General features: G+C 35.8%; 2 protein-coding genes across 5 annotated transcripts in view; one reads left to right on the top strand and one right to left on the bottom strand.

The window, feature by feature from the left end:
- The window catches only part of Hsl (hormone-sensitive lipase), a 32,837-nt gene extending 21,573 nt beyond the window's left edge, over positions 1–11,264 (top strand). The window contains exons 12-14 of one of the 4 annotated variants that reach the window (XR_011899434.1): positions 1,198–1,468; positions 2,979–3,205; positions 7,968–11,264. Coding sequence is in view for 2 of the 4 variants with exons in the window: in XM_072297703.1 (XP_072153804.1) it covers positions 1,198–1,468; positions 2,979–3,142 (435 nt within the window). In the remaining 2 variants the exon portion in view is untranslated. Of the gene's footprint in view, positions 1–1,197; positions 1,469–2,978; positions 3,210–3,698; positions 4,219–7,967 lie in introns of those variants that run through there. The other 3 variants (XR_011899435.1, XM_072297704.1, XM_072297703.1) reach the window with 3 other exon arrangements.
- san (Probable N-acetyltransferase san) lies at positions 4,372–14,774 on the bottom strand. Its single transcript, XM_019044303.2, has 4 exons — positions 14,615–14,774; positions 13,203–13,339; positions 12,590–12,773; positions 4,372–7,659 (listed from the first exon to the last, which is right to left on the bottom strand). The coding sequence occupies exons 1-4, from the start codon at positions 14,641–14,643 to the stop codon at positions 7,512–7,514; spliced, it is 498 nt and encodes a 165-aa protein (XP_018899848.1). The 5' UTR covers positions 14,644–14,774; the 3' UTR covers positions 4,372–7,511.
- Positions 14,775–14,825: the final 51 nt, after the last annotated feature.

Below are 14,825 nucleotides of genomic sequence, written 5' to 3'. Positions count from 1 at the left end.
CTTCAAAGGGGTACAAGCAAAATGCGCCATTTCGGGCTTGGGGCGGATACCTTTGAGACTTGCCCCATTCATTCACCAAACAATGCCCGAACTTTTCCCAAAGTTTCAAGCTCCTTAAAAATTTTGGGGAGACGCGGCGGAGAGTCTAAGTGAATAATCAGCTAAATTTTCGCGGATTCGTTACTCAAAAACCAAGAAGTATTGGAAAACGCGGTTTAAACGAGCGCTTTCAGCGTGATAAGAGTTTTCAGAAAATGTATAACATTCTAGGGTTTTGTCAACTTCAACACTATCGCCTCCGAAGCGCTGGAACGCTAAAAAAAGATCCACTTTTTTTTTACGTCCGAGCCAATTCCATGAAAAGCCATCTTTTAATTTTGATGAGAAACTGATATGTTGTTTCTGACACTCTGTAGCCCCTTTAGCTCTTTACTGTATGTTGGGGAAATGTTTTGGTCGCAAGTTATAAGAGCGGAAAGGAGCGAAGGTTGGGGAAATCAGCTATTTTAAACTGCGCGCGCAGCATTAATCGGTAGGAGAACATCCCCTTCCGTTCAGTTCTGCCAATCATATTCCTCGGCCGAACTCGCATTGTTGCCAGTGTCCTCCGATCAACGCCGCACACACAGTTTAAAATAGCCGATTTCTCCGACCTCTCTCCTTTCCGCTCTTATAATTTGCGACCAAAACATTTCCCCAGCATACAGTGAAGAGCTAAAAGGGCTACAGAGAGTCAGGAACAACAAATCAGTTTTTCATCAAAATTAAAAAATGGCTTTTTTTGGAATTGGCCCGGACGTGAAAAAAAAGTGGGTCTTTTTTTAGCTTTCCTGCGCTTCAGAGACGATAACTCGAGCTGAAGTTGACAAACCCCTATAGTGTTATACATTTTCTGAAAGCTCTTGTCACGTTGAAAGCACTCGTTTAAACCGCGTTTTCCAAAACTCCTTGGTTTTCAAGTAACAATCGGGCATTGAAATGAATAGGGCAAGTCTTCAAGGTATTCACTTTGAGCCCGAAATAGCCCGTTTTGCATGCACCCCTTTTAAACATACATTTCAGTTGAACTGTAATCTAAGCTTTCACTGAAGAATCAGCAGAAGAGAACACATAATATTTCTGCTGAGATGTTTTAACTTTTTCTGTCTTACAAATCCATCAAGATTTTTTATTTATTCAAATTCTTCATTTTTGTAGATAAACAAAGAAGCGAATGAGGGCTCAGAGCTTTGTTGTCGTAGAATTCGGGAGATGCTAGATATGCCCGCTGAAGAAGGAACAGAAGCAGCCTCAGTCAAAGCAGACCCATGTGCAACTGCACCTCACAATGAAAAAGTATGTGTTTCTCCCAACACATCTACCAGAAAATCATGTGTTTCTCCCAACACATCTACCAGAAAATCCTACTCACTTTCCAATTCAGCTGATCTGATTTGTGACTTCCATGATTTTTCTCCTCAAAAATCAGGTGAACCAATATGCGAATCCCTTAACCTGTCACCCATATCGGTTGATACTAATTGCAAATCCCTCGAAGAGTATGAGATTCGGCAAACATGTAACTCACCATCAAAATCAGTCGCCTCTCAGTGTGACTACTCCTACAGTAGCGAATCAATTCCCAGTTCTTCTGAAACAAGTTTTGATAGTGCGAGTGCCCAGTCGATCGCAACCAAGAGTACTTGCCTTACAATCAGTCAGATTGTCGAAGAAAGCCCTCAGACCGTCAAGGAAGAATCGAAGAGCACAAGAACCAAGTTATGTATTTACAGAAGTGCAAATTCGCTCAGCGATAAAAGCAAGGTTCTAGTTACCCCGAACGTAGATGAGTGCACTTTAAATGCAGCCAAGACACTGATCGGCAAGTGTTTGAAACGTAAGCATTTCTACTTTGCGCTGATCGATATTTCCTCTAAAGAGTAACTAATAGCTTTTTTAATCGTTTTCAAGCGGGCAGAAAATGCTGAATTATGTGCCTGGACAGGCATGCGGAAATGTAGGAAGGCCCTCCTACATTTTCCAAAAACAGCAAAAAGGGGAAATGTTTTTAATACAGGGTTAAAAGTCTTAGATGTACCTGTCTTGGTTAGCTTGACTTGCGCATCGCTGCAGACAATCAGAGCACACTGGTTAGCACGAATTCCTAAATATTTAATTCTATACCAGAAGCACTGCACCCTTAAACGTTTAAAGCTTGATTTGCCGAAAATTTCCAGCCTCCGTATTTTCCTTCATCAACCTGTACCTGTTTCAAATGTAAACAAGCACAATAGCTGAACCAAATCGCTGAGATATCTTCGCGTCTTATTTTCATAATTCAGAGACTGTGTTGGCAATGTTTAATGTGCAATTTAACTCAAGTAGATCATGGATTTTTTCATGTGCAAAAAATTTAAATTTGTGCATTAAGGAACGTTATTATCTTGGGTAGGAGTTTCTTTAAGTAATTTTTGTCGTCCATTTTGTGTTCTGTGTGAAATTTTGATGAGATAACAAGTATCTTAATGCTGAGATTCGCTCCTTATCCAGTGATCCATGCAGTGATCGTGCAGTTTTGGCAACGAAAAATTACGGATTTGATAATAGCGGCAGAATGAGTGTCAGTTAATCTCAGTTAAAGAGCTTTTACCTTAAAATTTCTTGTTAAAATTTTACATGCTCTAAGGTTTTTCCCTAATTTAACAGGATTGCCACAGAATTTAGAAAATGAAATTCCCTGACACATTTTGGTGAAAGTCCCCGACAATTGAAGATATGCCAGCCAGGTGGTCAGTAAGAAATTATTAGCAATAGTTTTCAGGTAAAATGTGTTGTATGAAACATCAAATCCATTCAATACAGCAAGTGAAGGTGACTTGACAATTCGCCCCTGACATTTTCATAATTTTCCCTGACTTCTGAAAATTCCCTGACATTTCCTGGTATTCCCCGGCTGTGGCCACCTTGTTTTAATATTTACTTTTCTCTTTGTTTTTAAGTTGACGTAGATACCAGTGAGTCCTGTTCATCTAAGAGGAGCAGCGGTAGATTTTCCGGTGTTAAAGGCGTGGGAATTTCAAATATCAAGCAAGTAAAAGTGGAAAAGAAACCAATCAATGAAAGCGGCTGTGAATGCTTTGCTCCTTTCAAGGGGAGGGACTAAGCATCAAAATGAAAGTATTCCAAGACTTCTGTGAAATCACGTTGAAAAACTGAGCTTTATTTAGTAAGTATGTTGTTTTTCTTTTCTTGCGACTTAGAATATTTTAATTTTTGCCTTGATTAATTGAGGGGCTTAGAGGACAAGGCCCATAAGTGCAGTTTTTGAAAGAATTGAGATATTAATGATTTCAAGTAAAACTAGTCTTAATGCGTATGCTGCAAAAAGTTCGCTCCCAAATTCCAATTTTTAAGCATCCAAAAGTCAGTTTGAACTTTTTTTCTGCCATAAAGATCAATGTAATTTGGAAACTTAGAACACACATTTCAAGATTAAGCAAAAACTGCACTTATGCGCCTTGGCCTCTAAGCCCCTCAATTTTAGTGACTGGCTTCGGAAATCGAAATTCTGCTGATTTAGATGAGGAGGTTGAAAGAGAAACAGTGATAGCAAGCAACATTTTTCTGGAACACGGCTCCTAAATTTCTTGCTGTACTATTTTTGAGATTACTAGATTTATAGTTTTTTTTTTTAACCAAAATGTACTTTATTTCTTCAGAATGCAGATTTTCCTGGCTTTTCTTTTCTGCCACAAGAAGCTCTTCAAAAAATCAGCAGCTCTATCCTCATGGAAAGTGGCTTTTTTAGTATAAAAATACAAACAAAAAACATATTTTTTCTTTTCTTAATTTTTATAAAATAAATACTTCTGATAATAAAATGACCGTAAAATTTTCATAATGAATTTTATAAGCAATCATAAACTGTATTTGGTACCATTTCAAAACTTGGAATGCAACTTTCTCAAGATGATATTTTCCCACTCATCCCAACTCTCCATTTATCTCTTTAGAAATGTGATTGGATCTCTGTAAGAAACCTTATCTTCCAAGAGTAAATTTACTTTGACTTCTTTCAAATGCATAAAGGAAGAAAATTAGGAAATTTTGGCGCAAGTTTAACTCTAAAAGCTCAAAAATTAAAGAAGATACGTGCACTAAAGTTCTGAGACAAAAATTCTTAGATTGTAAAAAAACACTGTTTGAGATTTTGCTAAAACTTAAAGAAAATTCATCCCAGAAGAGAAGGTCCCTTTCGTAGACCCGTCAGTAATGTGCTACAGTTAAATTATTTATCTCTCACCGAGTAATCTAACCTCTTGATTACCTACACAAATCTGCGTGCCTTTTAGCTTTTTTCTGAAGGAAAGAATTAAAAAAAGAACTAAGATCTTAGATTAAACCAATTTATTTGTGGTAACGAACTTAAATTTAAACACATAGGTACCGACAGTTCTCGACATTAATTACATTAGTGAAAAAACAAGAGATAGAAAGAAAGTTACGGCTTCCATTCTAAGACTCTTACATCGATAAAGTAGCCACCACCTGTCAATTGATTGTGACATGGAAGAATTGATCTGAACAGAACTAGGAAATAAAATGCAGAACATTCCCTTGGTCTTGACCAAAATCGGAGGGAAATTCATTTGCTGAAATCTGATGGAATGAGTAAATCAAAACAGGGTATATCAAGAAATCTGTAAGGTTCGCCAGAATTTCAGTGAGAGAAGGAACCCTAGTTTAAGTGTGACGCCAGTCTTCACAGCTAAGTGCTATAAGTCTAATGTAAAATAATATCACTGTCGCAGCTGACACTGCAACATTAATGGTAATCGACTGAATTAGTGGCTACGTTATTCTTGCAGTATTCAACTTATTCATTGGCGATTCATGGTATAATTTTTTGTGTTTTATTGAAAATGGGCAATCTACTGTAGAAGTGCTCAGCGCTATCTGTGATAATTGCGATGATTCAAATCAAAACAATCAAATATAATCTCATGGCCAAATTCTGTTTGACTGTGTTCATTTTTTAAATTTCGTCATCAACAAGTCATAAATCAATAAATGGCTCACTAAACACGAAAAATATTGTCAGCAAGAAACACCTGGACGCATTTTATTACAAACTGTGCTAATACCAAAAGGTTATGTGTCTGTTTTTTGAGATTTGTTTGGCCTCTATTCCCTACATGTGTAAGTTTACATTTGAACCATCAAAACTGCAATATGAAACAATAGCGTAGCCATTAAATTAGTGTATGGATTACCAAGGAGCAAATGTGATGAATAATAAAACCCCTTAATGCTGATAATGTCTTGATGCGAGTGGTAAAAAAGAAAAAAAAGGCGTCTTGATGTAAGTGTAAATGACAAAAATAATTTCTATCATTCATAGTCACAATTATTGTAGTCTAACATCGAATTCACACTTGTGACCAATCACCTATCAATGCATAGGAACTTGTGAATGAATGATCGAGCACCTTTATGATGAGATTATGCATATCTCTGACTTTCATTTCGATTGGTTCAACAAGCAACTAGTAGGGCTCGGAAAAACAGAATGGGTGTAAAGCAAGAGTTGATATGAACAAGATACACCACAAGACAACAACAATTGCGTTATATTCAATGAGAGGAATGTTCAAGTGGTTCATCTAACGCAAGGTTATTCTTTGCTTATTTTCAGGACTTAGAACACCTTAAATCGTATAAATGGATCCTGATATGTAAAATATGTCTGTCATTCGAATCTTTCCTTGAATGATTCCTTTTCAATGAACGTGGCCTTTTATCAGTACTCGAAAGAAACATGATTTAATTTTGTAATTTTATCAATAATATCCTCAAATTTATTTTTTCCTTGATTGCATGATAATTATTTTGTCTGATAAGACTCCGTATAGATTTCAGGTTTTTTTGGGGAAAAGCAATCCTGAAGATTCTTTGTCAGCCCTAGGACTTTTCATTTTGACTCATAGTCATGTGGAGGACAATGAGTCAGTTGCCTGCAAGAGATACAGCCAACTGAATATGCACGCCAAGTGTAAATTCCCTCGAAAATCACTTTGAGCACATCAAATAAGTGTGAAATCCACTCCTTGGCGTGCAATCTGCATAGTTTGTAACACGCCTCTTCAATTTTTGCACACATCCAGGCAGTTTTTCTTGGTGGTTCGCAGTCAGGTTTGCCCAGAGAGAGACCTAACCTAAGTAAACAATCTCGCAAACTGTTAGAAATTCTCCTTGCGTAAGATTTCAATTGATTCAAAGATTTTGTTTTTGCAGAATTAAGAAAGCAAAAGAAAACAAATGCTTGAAAACAATTTAGATCCTAAAATAGAAAAAAATAGTTAAATCGTTTGTTTCCTCAGGTCAATTTTTCTTACTCCTCTGCCTGAGCAAACCTGGTTGGCGGTGACTGAAAAAAAACTGCCCGCAGATGGAGGATACTTGGAAAAGCATGTTACAAACTTCGCAGATCGTGCCCTAAGGAATGGATCTCAGAACTTTTGAATGTGCTCAACGTTACTTTCATGCGATTTTACCTGTAAAAAGTAAAATTATTTGGCTGTGTCTCTTGCGAGCAACAGGCCCATTCTACATACGAAGTGCGGAAACTCGAAACTTGATGAGCGACATTAGGTGTTGGTAAGATAGCACAATTGTTTAGTCATTTTATCAGAATATGGTGGCCTGACAACAACAATTTTTATCATGGAGATGAGACCAAAATACATATGGGGCAAATGTCTTGATGAAAATTCAATAAAGCAAAGACATTGAAGTTCTTTCAGAGTGAGAAACAGCATGCTTTCTTTGCAACTCCTGACATCACTTACAAGGTTTTGAATTTCCGCTCTTCAAATATCAAAGCTGATTTTGATAGCAGCTGAAGCTGATATTGATTTGGTGATAATTTTTTTTTTTTTAAATTGGCTCCGACTGTAAAATTAATACAGCTGGTCAGAGATTTTAACTTTATTCACTGGATCTTTGTAGCTTAGTAAAATCAGAAGAAATCAAAACTGTCAATTTTAAAGCTTCTGAATGACTCAAGAGAAAAGTATTGAATACAAAGTTGGAGGAAGAAAATTTTCCTTTCAAAAAACAAAAAACAAAATTGAAATGAGAACAATGAGCTTTGAAGCTATAGTGATGAATTTACCTAGGCTAGTGATAGAATTTTTCAGTGACTGACGTGAGAAAATGTTTCACGTTTTCAGAGGATATAGACCAAAAGACTCAGCAATAGGTTGTCCTAATCCATTTTAGAGGATCAAGATTCCTTCTGAAGTCTATAAAATCAGTTCTTTGTAAGAACTGATAGAGTACAATTCTTAAGGATTAAATTTGTTCAAGAGTAAAAACACATACAAATAAGTAACAAATTAAGAGTCTTGCAAGTCCAAAAACTCAGATTCCGATCATGATTTGCAAATGAAACTTGCAGGATGAAAATGGGCTGATGTAAAGCGGCGAATGAGATAAGTTAAGGAATTTGCATTGGGATTGGGTACAGTTCCTTACTTAATTTTAAGCCGCAAATTTTTTTCTAGAACATACGCATCTGCAGGTTCAATCCTTTTGTAGTAATGCTCTTTTGTCTCTACAATTTCAAAGCCAAATTTTTTGTAGAATTCGATTGCTCCATCGTTGTTTAGTTGAACATGTCTGAAACATAGCAATCCAAAAATTAGCGAGTGTATTTATCTGGAACATTGACATAACATGAACTTACGCGGCCAGATAAGGGGCTGTTTACAAAATATGCAATGCACCATGAGGGAGGAGTCTACTGAGCTTGGCTCCTCCCAATTACAACAGCACCAATTGTGTCTTCTCTTCAAACTAGCAAAAAGAACACGCTCACATACTAGGCTTAACTACTTATACAATTGTATTGCATAGTTTATCCTCTCTTTGAATTGACCTTTTCATTTTCTCTTTTATTGATATTCAAACTTTTTCCTTTGTTTCAGAGTTTTGCAGCTAAAATTTAAACAATGTCTTTGAATATCAAGATTATCTTTGACTCTGTAAGAAATCCACCTCAGAGCTGTTTAGTGCCTTAGAATTTGGAGTGACTGAGAAAAACTAAGTTTGAACTCTCTTGACGCCAGGAAAAGTTGCACCTCTAAAATTTTTCAAGCATATTCAAACCTAAATTATGCTCATTATTTCGTCTCCTCAATATCCAGAATTTTATAGCTTTTGACTACTCCTTAAATGCATCAAAGCAAGGTTACACTTCAGAATTACATGCAGTTTTAATACATTTTCCATTAACTGTATTTCCTTGTAAAATATATTGTGATACAAATAGAACGCCTCTATATAGAGGTAACATTGACCCTCAGAAAGAGATACAAATGCTTCATTTCAAACGAACATCATAACTCGATTTTCCCATTCCTTTTTTAAATGGTTCCAGTAATTTTAAAATAAACTAATCTATTAAACGAAAATGACGCAAAATTTAAAGGGAAAACACAGTTAGCTAAGAGATAACCAGTTAGCAGAATCCTCCACAGAACTGTAACTCTAATTTTTCCCACCACCATTAACTATTAGAATCATAGGTTAGCAATTTTTCCCACCACCATTAACTATTAGAATCATAGGTTAGCAGGCAAACAGGAAGAATATGAGTTTCATCTTAAACTTTGGTTCCTTTTTATTTGATGAAATCAAAATATTATCCTCCCACTTTGCTAACATAGATGACTCTCTTAAAAACTGATTATTATCATCGGTTTTAAGTTGTAACCTATCTGCTATGTGATAGTTAAATCTTTAAGTATTATCTATTGGTATTTGTTCCATAAGGCGTCTAAATCAATCCTTTTATGATAGCTATATAAAAGTCACTTTGTCATAACTACGTACATGTGTATATCTCATTAGAGTAAAGACAAATTTGATTAAACTTCAATTCCCAAAAATGATATGAAGGGGGTGTTAAGAAACCTTAACACAGATTAATTAATGGGAAACCATTCTATAAGTATTTTTTCATTTCTGCTTTAGGAGGAACTCGTTTAGACAGCTAAGCAACCTAATAATTAGTTAAGAATGTTAACACTCACATTTCCATGTGAGCATATCATCACTAATGACTTTTTGTACTGCAGACAATGTAAGTAGCTTCATTTTAAACAGAAAGATGTGATTAGAGAAAAAAGCAAACTAATTAGGATATCTTCAAAGACTATGACTTATCTCATCCATTTTGTGTTAATGATTGAAAATCTTCTACATAGCTAACAACTATGAGTAGGTTAATATTACCTAGGTAAATATCTACTAGCTCAAATATCCTGTTAGAAAACCTGATGATATTAGGTAAAATAGATTTAGTCTAATATATTGATTTCAACATAGCCAGTATTTCATATTGAATGGAGCAGTGGCAAGGAAATTTCGCAAGATTTTAATATGGTTCAACAGGTTCCTACTTAAAATTTCCTCAAGCCAGAAGGTTCACAAAAGCATTCCCAAGGAAAGACAAAATTCCACCGATCATTAGGCATCAGTCCAGTTGACATAGCAGGCTACGCCTGAAACAAAGTTAGGCCAATCGGCAAACACAGTTCCCCCAGTTTGCCTGCAGTATCTGGAGCTGAACCTGCCAAAAATGACCAGAAATATTGTTTCCAACAGGTCCCATTCTTGGCATTCCGAAGCGGAGTTTCTTTCTTATTTAGGGTTAACAAAATCTGAATGAATTCCAAGAGGCTTGGATCATTCCCTACTTTCAGAAAATAATTTTAAAAAAAATGGGTGCCTCCAACCCATTTCAACTAGTCCTAAAGTTCATTCAATATGTCGATGGAAATGAATTTTTTCAGTGTGTGTTCATTTTTAGATGAGTACCCACCAACTAAGATCGTTGCTCTCACATTCCTTCAATAAATCAAGAAAAATACAATGAGAAAGTACTATACTATTTAGTTCCACTTTACATGCTTTTAGATTTGCTAGCTATTCTCTACTCTCTTGAAGGACAAAAAGGTAAGATTGTGTCAGGAAAATTAGTATATTCATGATCAGTTGAAAATACTTAATAACCTCGCTAAAAGAGTTCGTAAATTTTCAGCAGTATAAGGATTTATCCGTCCAGTAATATATTGCTACAGGTAAATGAGGAGAAGATTTTTACTTCTTCCAGATTTTTGTGCTTTAACTTGTTGAATTTTTACACTTTCCCTTTGTGATAAGGTACTTAAGTTAAAATTAATGTACACAATGAACTGCTAGACAAAGTGTGAGTTCGAGCATTATGACGTGCGCTTTCTCATCAAAACTCCATGTAGAACACAACAGTATTACAAAAATTACTGACAGGAACTCCCAAAAAAGATATTATTAAAATTGTTTGATGCATGAATTCTAACTTACTGCTCATGAAAAAAAACCATTATCTACTTGAGTTGGATCACACGCTGAATGTTACCATAACAGCCTTGGCAGTGTGAAAATATGACAACCCCAATATGGGTGCATAACCTCAGCTATTGCACGTTGTAAACATTTTGAACAACATAGGGTGGGGAGAGAGCGCTGCTTTTTGAAAAACCTGCTGTTCCTGCTAACAACAGGACCATTGTAGAGGGCAATTTGATCTGAATAGACTGTCGTACTACATGTGAGCTGGAAATTTGCATAATTTCTTAAAGCGTAAATATTTTGGTTGGGAGTTGATTTCAATGATTTTTGATGCACAAATCATGTTCTACTAGAAATTTTGAAGAGGAAAATTTTATCAGAATTCTTAAATTCCTACCCTGTCTAGTGCTCCATTGTTGACTTCAGGAGAAATGTCCTGAAGTTATAGACCTATTAAATACTCAAACAAGGTCCTTGATATTGAGTGGGGCAATTATTATTACTATTTTTTTTGGTTCATCTCAATAAATATCATTCATTTAACAAACTGAAAAAAAAAATAAAACTGCGATTTTAACTTTTTCTTTAATTTTTCAATTCTGGAAAGAGTTTTTTTTATTTGTTTATGTAATATTTTAATAGTGAAATACACATCTAGTCACAAAATAAGAGACTCTTTTAGGCGTAAGTTGATGTTTTACTTGAGCTTCGGCAAAAAATTGTGATATTTATTTAGAAACGTTTAGATTCTTAAGAAAATCACAAGAAATTCTCATAAAATGAGGACAAATCATCACTGTAAAATATTTGTTTGTTTGGTTGATCTTTTATATGTTTTGAAATAATGGCACGTAGTGTTGATAATAAATTATTATATCTTCACGTTCAAACTTTAGTGTTTCTCTACCAGTTTTCTGAGAATCAATGCAAACCTAGAAATAGAAACTATCTCTTCCTATCATGAAGGTATGCTAGAAAAACATTTGGTGAGTAAAAATTATGGGAATCAGTTTCTATGCAATGTAATGGATGTTAACTCCAGGAGCAAGATCTTCACAGCTTCATAAACAAATGGTTCTATAAAAAAAAAAAGAAGTGAAGCGAAGAATAGGACGCTGAGAGCAACTTATACAGTAAGACCTCGATTCATCGGATCTCACAGGGCTGACAATCCGTTAAATCAAGAAATTTGTTAGTCCAAATTGGCCTGTCGCAAACTACAGCTGGAGCAAAAGGAGGAGTAGTTCCTAATAGAAAAGGGCTTAAAAATCATGATGGGCGCATCGGGAAAGTTTGAAATACACTCATAACTTCACTATCTGTGAGAGGAGTATGCGTTTTTTTAAGCTCCCCGTTTAAAAAAGGATACTATGGCACAGGTGGACATTCCGCAAGAGGAGTCATTCCATCCAACCCTTGCGCACTAGGATGCTACGCATTGGTCATTTATTTACCCTAATAGCCCCCCAAAAGTTTAAATCAGGGGAAAAAGTACCCTTCTTTTCAAAAATAATATCAAATACTAGTTTTTCAATAGAGCAGATAGAGCTCTAAAACAAGGCAAAGTTGAGCTTTGTAGCTTGATAAGCACCAGAGTTATGATTTAATTACATTGAAGGAGTCCTTGGCCTCAAGGTTTTTTGCCTTCCTTGAACCCTTGTAACTCCAGTTCTATTGGTCACAGGGAGACAAAATTGTGTGAGACTCATACCATCATATGGTTCTCTATGCCTACAAAATTTTATTTAAAAAAAAAACCCCATCATTTTCATGAAAATTCATTGCTTAAACTGACATGGAATGACCCGTCCACATGAAAATAGAATCTAATTTCTTTCCTTGGCTTTTGAACAGGGTTGCCACAGAGTTTAGAAAATGAAACTTCCTGACATTTCCTTGTTTCCCCTGTAACATTTTAATCAAATTCCCTGACAATTGAAGATGTGCCAGATAGTTGAAAAGACTCATTTTGAAATCGTTTTCACGCAAAATCTGTTGTTAAAAATGTCAAACTCATTCTAGAAGGCAAATGAAGGTGATTCAAAAATTTTCCCCTGACATATCGAGGTTTTCCTAGATGTGGCAACCCTATTCAAATATTGATGTCTTTGAAAGACATTCTTAAATTTCATCAGGTTTTTTTCTGCCCACTGTTGATAACTTGATCAAGAAAGCAACGATTGAAAAAGAGAGAGAGAGAAGTTTGAACACTTACAAATAGACACTATCAAAGTTTCCATCCTTTTCAACATAATTTAAAACATGTTCTACCATGGTGGAGCCAATTCCCAGCCGTCGGTATGGCGATAAACAACCGAGGGTCATAATGTACAGCCGCCTTCCATTATTGGGATCAATTCTACAGCAAACTGCGCCAACAACAATGTCATTGTAGTATGCTGAAAAATGAACAAATTTTATTTTAAAATTAGTCAGTATGTTCTAAGATTCAACAAAGAAAAAAAGGAAATAAAAAAGCTCTTCTGCAGTTATTAGAAAAAAAAGGAAGAAAAAAAGGAAAAAAAATGTATTTAAAAAGTAGAAAAGAAAGGAAAATATACTAAATAAAATAACTGAGGCAGCAGCTGCGATGACAGCACATACAACAAAACACTGTTCTCAGAAAATGTAATTGAAGTTTTAATCAGCAAATACAATGTGACCTTTCTGAAGTGATAATCACTGTTGGAACCCCTTATGTTGGCACGGGTGGCCGTGCCTGAGTTTTTAAAGAACTTGTATTTGATGCGATTTGCAGCTGTTGTAGAAGAGCAAATTATGTTGAACCTCACTGACGCTCTAGGAGAAATAAATAAGGGATAGCTTACCTAATTTTGCTAACTCTCCTGCCTCCAAGACATCTTTGTAAAACTTTTCATTATATGATACTGGAAATACTACTGTATTTAACTGTTTTAATTGTTTGATGTTGTGTGGTGTCACGTCACCCAATTCTATTTTGGCTCTGAAAAATGAAGAAAATCAAATTTAGTTATGATAGGAAGTAAAGTGTAAAAATAAAGATGATGGTGACCAAGCTTGTAATCTTTATACTCCATGATAACATGAACGCAGCTTTAGAACGCGATGACTCCCCAGTACCTCCGGATGAATTCTAGAAATGACAACGCCTCTGGCAACACCAAATACTCGTCAGTAGTTATCTTAAGCAACAGATCATAATCATGCAAGATGCTAAGAGCAGGACCAAAGATTTTCCTCTTTCAATTTAAAGGAATGTCACCCTCCCTTTGAGGAATCGGCTTGGCAGCATCGTCGTCTTAGGATTACTGCACATTGCTTGGCATTGGCATTTAAGTTTCAGCAGCATTTCGCCCTGTCTCCAACCAGAGCATTAAAAACAAAACATCAATGTGTAGCAAATGAGAACAACACCCCTGCCCTGTTGTTTTGGGTATGTGAAAATCAAAGAGGAGAGGTGACTTTGCCAGAATTCTCCTGAAGAAGTTTTGATCCATAGAGAAAAAAAGGAGGTGTTTGCATTTCGGGCATCTTGGAATTTTTTGATGACTTGATGACGTAGGTGGGTAAAGCTACAGGTAGCGTGAAGGGGACGTTGCTGTACCCACCTACGTCATCAAGTCATCAAAAAATTCCAAGATGCCCGAAATGCAAACACCTCCTTTTTTTTCTCTATGGTTTTGATCACAATGAAGTTAGTGAGCTGTTAATTGTATAGTTTGTACCCTAAAATTTATTATAGATTAATAATGAACCATTTAAGTCAACGATTCCAAGGACCGACAACTGTGAAATCTTGGAACTGTTCAAATCCAAGCCCACACGTGGATATTCTGATCCTCTCAGAGATGTTGCTAAAAATGGGATAAGGCTAGCAGTTTTTTTTATTCCTTTACTGTTATATTAATAACAATCTACAGAATGAATGGAGCAAGGGTGCTATGATCAAAATACATACTATTTCCTACTCATCATGCGGCGTAGAGGAACAGAGACAGCGTAAATCGAATTTTGTGTTTCAAGATAAAAAGAGTAGTCTGAATGAATGGCAAGTATGAATGTTAAATGTGGATTCAAGTAGAGAGTGAATGCTGAAAGAATAATGCTAAGAGTTTTTTCAACATGCAAATTGAGGTAAAATACGAGTATAACCTAAAATACTCTCTATCGGTCTTAGACATTGTAAGGCATTTTCGCCGTGAAAACCCCTTTCAACCATGTAAGGGACGATCGCTTAGAACAATAAGAAATTTCTTACCTAGTCATATTGGTAACGGAAATTACCATTAATTACAGACACGAGTTATACTATATTGATGGTATCTTCTGATGAATGAAAATGAATGTGTTCGTTTTCGTTGCGGTGTGCGTGTGCGGTATGATTGTGTGAGTGTGATGCGTGTGTGGGTGAAGGTGCGTGATGCGTGTGCGTATCAATGAAAGAACCACGTAAATAAAACTGAAATCCC

The sequence above is a fragment of the Bemisia tabaci genome, chromosome 3, assembly GCF_918797505.1.
Source record: "Bemisia tabaci chromosome 3, PGI_BMITA_v3".
NCBI classification, from domain to species: Eukaryota; Metazoa; Arthropoda; class Insecta; order Hemiptera; family Aleyrodidae; genus Bemisia; species Bemisia tabaci.
This window is presented reverse-complemented; position numbering and strand designations above follow the sequence as displayed.

What these genes read in the sequence shown, in the direction of transcription:
- san (XM_019044303.2), bottom strand. Translation starts at nt 14,643, where the DNA reads ATGGTAATTTCCGTTACCAATATGACTAG. An exon ending in AGGAGAGTTAGCAAAATTAG is followed by an intron (nt 12,774 to 13,202) that starts GTAAGCTATCCC and finishes TTCATTTTTCAG; the next exon opens with CATACTACAATGACATTGTT. An exon ending in AACTTTGATAGTGTCTATTT is followed by an intron (nt 7,660 to 12,589) that starts GTAAGTGTTCAA and finishes GCTATGTTTCAG; the next exon opens with ACATGTTCAACTAAACAACG.